This window comes from Lasioglossum baleicum, chromosome 17 (assembly GCF_051020765.1).
Source record: "Lasioglossum baleicum chromosome 17, iyLasBale1, whole genome shotgun sequence".
NCBI lineage: Eukaryota > Metazoa > Arthropoda > Insecta > Hymenoptera > Halictidae > Lasioglossum > Lasioglossum baleicum.
In genome coordinates this window covers 3324016-3332486 of record NC_134945.1, presented here as the reverse complement: position 1 = coordinate 3332486, position 8471 = coordinate 3324016, and the positions used below count along the sequence as shown (strand labels likewise).

The 8471-nt window shown below is 49.0% G+C and overlaps 2 protein-coding genes across 2 annotated transcripts; both read left to right on the top strand.

Moving 5' to 3' along the window:
• LOC143217672 (uncharacterized) lies at positions 1-2817 on the top strand. Its single transcript, XM_076442212.1, has one exon. The coding sequence runs from the start codon at positions 1-3 to the stop codon at positions 2815-2817; it is 2817 nt and encodes a 938-aa protein (XP_076298327.1).
• Positions 2818-2899: 82 nt separating this feature from the next.
• On the top strand, positions 2900-5140 carry LOC143217671 (uncharacterized). Its single transcript, XM_076442211.1, has one exon. The coding sequence runs from the start codon at positions 2900-2902 to the stop codon at positions 5138-5140; it is 2241 nt and encodes a 746-aa protein (XP_076298326.1).
• Positions 5141-8471: the final 3331 nt, after the last annotated feature.

The following is an 8471-nucleotide window of genomic DNA, read 5'->3' as shown; positions in this document are numbered from 1 at the left end:
ATGGCTGACCTCATCGAACATCAACATACCCTAGCGAGACGGATATCTCGCGTGGTGTCCAATATCAAGAAGAAGGGAAAGGCCAATATCTACCTGGAACTACTTCAGACTGGCCAAAAAATGCTCGATCAACTGTGGGATGACTATCGCCAGGGTGATACAGAGTTGAGATCTGCCGCTAAAATAGACAAGGAACTATTTGAAAGTCGCTATTTCGTTGAGGACGAATACGAGGAGACTCAAGAAGACTATACTGACCAGTACTCATTGCTACAATCACTGATTTCCCAATTCAAGGAATCTGCAACCGAAAAGGGATCAGAAAATTCAAAGCCAACGGTCGTCGAGACCGTTGCACCGAGGTCACGCGCCGTGTTGCCAAAAATGGGTCTTCCCATCTTTGGAGGTCAATACAAGGACTGGCCATCTTTTCGGGATTTATTTACTTCCCTCATCATCAACGATGTGACTCTTTCTCCTGTCGAACGCCTTCATTATTTGAAAGCCTGTATGAAGGGCAGCGCCGCGTCTCTTCTGAAAAACATCAAGACGACCGCTGATAACTTTAAAGTTGCTTGGGAAAAGTTAATAAGTCGATTCGAGAATCGCCGGCTTCTGGTACAGGCTCAAATCAGACTACTTGCTTCACTATCTCCTGTCAAAAGGGAATCATCTATCGAATTGCAGCAGCTCTTTGATCAAACGTTCGACGCCATAGATGCCCTCGATAATCTGGATCGACCTGTCACGAACGCCGTCGACTGGGTAGTCGAATTGACCGTCGAAAGGTTGGATACTCAGTCTCATCGTGAGTGGGAAGATTTAGTGAGGCAATCTAAGGAGCTCCCGACTCTAGAGGATCTCCGAACGTTTATCGAAGGGCGCATACAAACCTGTGAGGCGTTAGAGGCTAAACGAAAGCAGCCTGATGAAGCCTCCCTCAACAAGAAATCCTCTTCCAAGGCCTTCAAGGTGCATCAGATATCGAAGGCGAACACTTCATTGCGGAACTGCAGCATCTGTCAAGGGGCGCACTTCGTCCTATTCTGCCCTCAATATAAGGAGAAGGATGCCGTCGAGCGGAAGGAAACGGCAAGTTCTCTGAAGCTTTGTCTAAACTGCCTGGGAAAGCATTCTATTAATGACTGCAAGTCTGTCAAAAGATGTCAGAAGTGTGATGGGAAGCATCACACGACCATCCACGATGTCGAGTCAACGGGAGCTGTAGTACAGCACATCTCTACTCACGTGAGTCGACCTTCCTCTGTACTTCTCAGTACCGCTCGCGTGACAGTTTCAGGCTCCGGCGGACACGGCTTCCAAGCTCGCTCACTAATAGACCCCGGCAGCGAGGTTTCGCTCATTTCTGAGGCCCTGGCTCAGCGGCTCGGCGTCAAGAGGAGTCAAGCTCGGGTTCCTCTGCTCGGAGTCGGAGGGGCCAAGGCGAAGTTCACGAGAGGAAAATCTACACTGGTCCTCTCCTCTCACTGCGACGGTGACGTCAAATTCCAGATTCCGGTCTACATTATATCTGAGCTCTCTCGCTACAGGCCTCGAAATCTACCTGCTGTCGTCGAGTGGCCGCACGTACAAGGGTTGACCCTTGCTGATCCTGCCTACCATCTTGCTGATCCAGTCGATGTTCTGCTTGGAGCTGATTCTTATAACCTCATACTTCGTGAGGGTGTCAAACGAGGGCCGCCTCATACTCCAGTGGCTCAGGAGACCGCACTTGGCTGGATACTGACGGGAGGAGTCGACTCGGAAGGCGGCGGCGAGGCAGCAGGTAGACTAGAGGTACCAGTACATCACTGTAATGTAGACCGCGAATTAATGGAAATGTTGAGCAGATTCTGGGAACAGGAGGAGATCGACACTTCGATCCCACACACAGCAGACGACCAACGGGCGGAGGAACACTTCGTTGCCACTCACCTTCGTCAACCTGATGGCAGATTCTCGGTGCGACTACCATTCAGCAGCGCACCTGAGCTAGGAGACTCCCGTCGCATAGCATTGCGAACTCTGGAGTCTCTAAACGGCAGGTTTCGGCGATCTGCCGAATTCCATGCAGCCTACACCGAGTTCCTGAAGGCCTACGAAACGCTGGGGCATATGGCAGCGGCGCAACATCCGATTCCGAGCAACGGGTACTACCTCCCGCATCACGGAGTGTTGCGAGAGGCCAGCGCAACGACTAAGTTGCGAGTTGTCTTCAACGGATCCATGCCCTCTTCCAATGGGAAATCCATTAATGACTTCCTTCTCCGAGGTCCTAACCTGCTCCCAAATCTCGCCGACGTCCTGCTAAGGTGGCGTCGGCACGCTTTTGTGTTTTCAGCCGACATCGAGAAGTTGTATCGGCAGATACTTGTCCACCCTGAAGATCGGCGATGGCAGCGGATCTTGTGGCAGCCTGAAAAAAGGGGAGGAGTCATTGATTACGAGCTGAGCACCGTCACTTACGGGCTCGCGTGTGCACCCTACCTTGCAATTCGTTGTTTACACCAGCTGGCCAAGGTGGAGGAGCAGCGGTATCCTCGTGGCTCTCGCATAGTACTACGAGACATCTATATGGACGATGTTCTCGCCGGAGCTGACTCCCTTCCTGAGGCAAGGCGACAACAAACGGAACTTCGAGAGCTTCTCATGGCGGGCGGATTCCCACTTCGCAAGTGGGCATCCAACTCAAGGGGTCTGTTAGACGGACTCTCCAGCGACGAGCGGAAGGGAATCGTTGAATGGGATTCTCCAACCCATCACAGCGTCCTCGGCATAAAATGTCGTGACTTCTCTAAAAAACGCAGGGTTCACTAAACGCTCTGTGCTCAGCGGAACAGCCCAGCTGTTCGACCCTCTCGGATGGCTGGCTCCAGTCACCATCGTCGCCAAGGTCCTAATGCAGTCGTTGTGGCTCCTAAAGGTCGACTGGTACACACCGTTGCCAGAAAAGGAGGAGGTGATGTGGCAGCAGTTCCAGCATCAACTCCCTGCACTGCAGACTATTCGAGTCCCGCGATGGCTCGGAACCAATTCTGCCACGCAGCCTCTCGAAATCCATGGGTTCGCTGATGCATCCGAGCGAGCCTACGCAGCCGTGGTGTATTCCCGGACCATTAACGCTCAAGGAGTCGTGACAGTCTCCATGATTGTCGCCAAATCCAAGGTGGCTCCCTTGAAGCGGGTGTCTCTGCCCAGATTGGAGCTCTGTGCAGCTTTCCTGCTAGCCAGGCTCGTCGAGCACGTCACTAAGGCGCTCGATTGGCAAGAGGTCGATCTACACCTCTGGTCGGACTCATCCGTGGCCCTCAGCTGGATCCGGGGGCATCCTTCTCGCTGGCCGACTTACGTGGCGAATAGGGTGGCTGAAATCCAGAGGATGCTGCCGCTAGCCCAGTGGCACCACGTGAGGAGCGCTGAAAATCCAGCTGATTGCGCTTCTCGAGGCCTGTCTCCCGCTGAGCTTCCCAGGTTCCAACTGTGGTGGCGAGGACCCGAGTGGCTCTCCTCACCAGATCCTCTCCCCGCTGTACCTGCCGAGGAGACAACCCACGAGGACGAGGAACTGAAGGCACATCACGTGACAACCCAGCGGGAGAAAACATCCGGCACGTTAATCGAGCGCTTCTCGAATCTAACGCGCCTGTTTCGAGTCCTGGCCTGGTGTCGTCGCTGGGCCCCTAGAAATCGAAAATCAGAATCAGTTATCACTGCTACCGAAATGCAGGAAGTCAAATTGATTCTCCTGCGCTTGGAGCAGTCCGCTTCATTCTCCGAAGACATCGCCACTCTCCGCAGGAATCAACCCGTGGCAGCTAAAAGCAGATTGGCCAAACTCTGCCCATTCCTGGATGAGGACGGAGTCTTAAGAGTCGGAGGCCGCCTACAAGCTGCCAACCTTGCGTACGACCGGACGCATCCAGCTATTCTCCCTGACGAATCCCCTCTGGCTAAGTTGTGGGTCGACGCTGCTCACAAACGATGCCTGCACGGGGGGACACAGCTTACCCTGGCGACGCTACGCCAGGAGTGCTGGATTCTCAGAGGTCGCCCAATGGTAAAACACTGTATCCACCAATGCACCGTTTGTATTCGCTGGAAAGGGCAAACTGCCCAGCCAAAAATGGGAAACCTCCCACCAGCAAGAATAACACCGTGTCGTCCCTTTTTCAGATCTGGTGTCGATTATGCAGGACCAATACACCTTCGGTCTGGTCGGGGTCGTGGTCAGCTCACAGTTAAAGGATACATCGCCGTGTTCATCTGCCTTGTCACCAAGGCCGTTCACCTGGAGGCTGTGTCGGATGGATCGACCGAAACCTTCCTCGCTGCACTACGACGCTTTATCTCACGGCGAGGTCGCTGCCTAGAGCTGTACAGCGACTGCGGACGCAATTTCGTCGGCGCCAATCACGAGCTGCGCTCACTACTCCGAGAATCGACACAACAGGGAGGCGGTCCCTTCGCCGCAGCCTCCAGGGAAGGCATTTCCTGGAAATTCAACCCACCGTCTGCTCCACACTTTGGAGGAATCTGGGAAGCGGCGGTGAAATCCGTTAAGCATCACCTCCGTCGGATCATCGGCGAGCAGCGATTGACCTTTGAGGAGCTGACCACGCTCCTGACTGGCATCGAGGCTTGTTTAAACTCTAGACCTTTACAGCCGTTGTCCGACGACCCTGAGGATCCAGCAGCGCTGACTCCGGGACATTTCCTGATCGGGGAACCGCTCATCGCTCTTCCAGAGCCCAGCCTCGAGGAGCTTCCCGTCTCACGGTTATCTCGATGGCAGTTGATCCAGCAACTTCAACAGCACTTCTGGAAACGCTGGTCTCGGGAGTATTTGAACACCTTGCAGACCAGAGGCAAGTGGCGTAAAACCAAAATTTTGATAAAGTCAGGATTTCTCTGCCTAGTTAAAAGTGAAATTCTACCTCCTACGCAATGGCCTCTCGCTCGTGTTGTTCACATACACCCTGGACCAGACGGCTCAGTTCGAGTTGCTACTGTCCGTACCTCAACTTCGCAATTTCTTCGTCCAGTACACAAGCTGATTCCTTTGTTAGCCCCTGACGACGAAGAGATGAGTACGGGGAGGGAACACGAGGCTGGACTCTCGAGCGACTCTCCCGATCAGTAGCTATTTTCACAAGCACAGAAAGCACGTGTTCGTCATACTTCACTTAATCCAGATTTCATTTTCGATTCACTTACCTCTGTACCACTTTCATCTTCACTGTAAATTCTCATTTCATCATCCATTAGTACACTTCACTTTTACTACGCTTCGTTTTTTTTGGATACTACACTGGATGCCCTACGTTGCTGGCCCATTCAGCTCACCCAGCATCGCCTGACGTCATCGTCCTCCTGATTGGCCACAGTCTCTAGCCTCTCTAGTATTCAGTTTCGTCATTGGCGGACGAGGCGGGCGGAATGTTTGGGATTGGCTGAGTGCGTCAGTCGCGTCGGCTCATTCATATTTTCTCGATCACGCTATTGGCTGCCTTTCGAGTGACAGCGAGATCTAGGATCGATCAGCGGCTCGCGGAGTCATAGGCCAGCGCCGTCGATATCGATTACGTTCGATTATCGACCCGCGCTAGAGTGATTGGCGGATCGTCCGATCGATCCTCCAATCACGCGCTAGGCGGTTTTCGGCTAACGGTCAGCTGATCGACCGAAAATCACTTCGTTTTCGGTGTTTCTAACGATAACACGTAGTCACGAACATCGCTCTCACTCACACTCGAAAGACATCGCGTCTGCTTGACCGGTTTTTCTAGTGTACGTCTATTCGCGCTCTTTATCGCTTCGTAAAGAACTGTACGCTAAGAAACGGCTACCGCTAATTTACAACAAAACTCTTTATTGTAAAAGTTCATCCACGTACTTCGGGGTGTATTTACATTTCATTTCGCACAAGTTCGTTTGGGAGTCGACGATCCCCGTTCGGGAAAAATAAAGTGACGTTTTCTGTGAAGTGGTTCGTTCTCCCCTTTCTTGTCCGATACACATGTAACGCATTATTTCCATGTTATGCTTTATTAAAATTAAATATTCATTTTTGCATGTGAAGAGCAGTATCACTACAATAAACTAGAGGGGTGTTGTTGCTCGCTTGCTTCGCGAGCTTCGCAAGTAGCATTGTCGTAGCTCGCTCGCTTTGCGAGCTCCCGAGAGGGTTAGTGGTGCGGATGTTATTTGGTGTGTGACTCTCCAAGAGTCACACAAAGAACTTCCCGATTAGTTAGTTGTAGTATATTATTATCATTATTAAGTGTACATTTTAAGATGATTATACGTTTTCAGGGAAATTCAATAGTTTTCTACTTATCAAAATGTTTGCTATATGGCGTCGCATTAAACCAACATCGTAGGCTCGTTGCTCGCTTGATTCCTTGTTATAGCATACTAATGTTGCAAAATAAATTGTCTTAATTAGTTTTTCGCAAACGATACAACTCATCATTATCCGGGTTTGCAGTATTGATCTTGGTTTTCTTCGATACTGTTAATTTAAATTGTCCCAAAATATATAAACCGCGCTCAATTTTGAAACTCTGCTCAGTGCTACATACAACATTTGTAAAGTTCGCCTTTCTGATTTTTTAAAATCCAAATATACTTTCTCGTATGTTTGTCCCTGACTTTTATGAATCGTAATCGCTTCAGCAGGAACCACTGGAAATTGACTACGTGTGATTTGATATTTTTCCTCACTCGACATATTTACTTGATTCGATATTTTTATTATTGGTGTTAAATTTTGATCAATATTTGCATTTTTCATATAATCACGATAACGAGTTCTTACTTACACTCCTACTCTGGCCAATTGAAAATCTAACCACAATATAGACGGAATTTTAGTATTTTCTTGAAAAGTAATAAATTTTAATATTCCGCATGTGTGTGTGCTCCATTAACCAATCCGTTTTCAACATCAATGTTATTAATAATTATCATATAGTTTATATTAATTTTCAATTTAATCTCAGTTAATAATTCGTTTTGAACTGATTGTTTTTTTAAAGATTGTAATATACATTTTTTTTTGTACTTTCATCGATATTCTTTGAAAATGTATTCTCGGGAGTAGAGATGATTAACTCACTCTTGCATTGGGATAATTTTCGGATTATTGTAAGCGGAAACATCATCATAAGGTACAAAAAATCAATTTTTTGTGTAATTACGTTTGTTTCTTCGGTGGAAACTTTCCGTTCTCTCGTATAAACTGCATTATTGAATGAACTTCTTTCGAAAAAAACTAAAAAACTACTTGACCAAAATAGACCAAAATCTAATCAGCTCTAAGTTACAGCGGGGCACGTCGATTGCATCATTCATCATCCTGATCGCGTCGTTACTTTTTCTGAAAACGTTAACGAAAAATGTGATTTTACACACACACACACACACACGAACATTTTGCTGAAAATAGTCTAAAATGACTGCAATAACCATGAAACGTGAAGATCTGCTAAAAAATCGATTTTCGGGGTCATTACAATAACTTCCCTAGAAAATCGGGAAGTTCATAATAGTATTATAGTAGTACAAACAAATAAGGAAAGTTTAATTGAAAAAAAAACTCTGATCGACAAGGAATTGAGCCATGGTCAACGGCGTACTATTTCGGCACGCTACCTCCAAGCAACAACGGTAGTTGGTATACATGGAAATAAAGCCGATATTCATGATAATGAAAACCTTTAATTATAAATATCTTAAAAACTACTGACAATGAGTATCTGCGGCTATAATGGGGTATGCACGTAAACGTTACAAAGTTTCAATCAAATCTGAGGGGCATCGACCTTGCGCTCTACTTGTTAGTGACAAAATTGTCAGTTCCCGGATTTCTGAGGTATACATTGTGACGTTGCAACGTTTGCGACGTCCCTTCTCCGTTAATTCCGCGCATATTTTCGAGAGCGATAAAGGACCGGACCGCCCTCTAACGGGACACGTACCGAGACAGGATTCGAGAGCGCTCCTTTAAGAGATCCCGATATTATCGAGGACCTCCTAATGACATCTGTCGCGCGTGCCGAGAACGGCAAGTTTCAGGGCCGTATATGGAACGCGCAGAAGGAACCACCGACCGTCCGAATTGTCACGGGAAATGAACAATCGCCCCAAGGCCAGGAAGCGCCCGACGGAAAAGCGAATGGCCGTTTCGAGAAATTAGAGCTTGGTGCGAGGACACTCGGCAAGCAAACCGGAGGCGCCGCCAGGACAGCAGCCTGTGAACATCTCGTCCTATACGGACCGACGGAACACCCTGACGTCGTCTCGCCCCATCAAGGGAGAGCTGCCCCGGGGTCGGTGCCCTCGTAGCCAAGAAGAGGAAGCCCCTCCGCTGGTCAAGTCGAGCGATAGGCTCCATGACCAATTTCGTGATTGCCCGGGGCCCTAGGGCGCGAAGAGGGTACGCTCCTGTGCCGTCGAGTCACGCCGTGGAA

Excerpts from the sequence above, each read along its gene's own strand:
- LOC143217672 (XM_076442212.1), top strand. The coding sequence starts at position 1 with ATGGCTGACCTCATCGAACATCAACATACCCTAGCGAGACGGATATCT.
- LOC143217671 (XM_076442211.1), top strand. The coding sequence starts at position 2,900 with ATGCAGTCGTTGTGGCTCCTAAAGGTCGACTGGTACACACCGTTGCCA.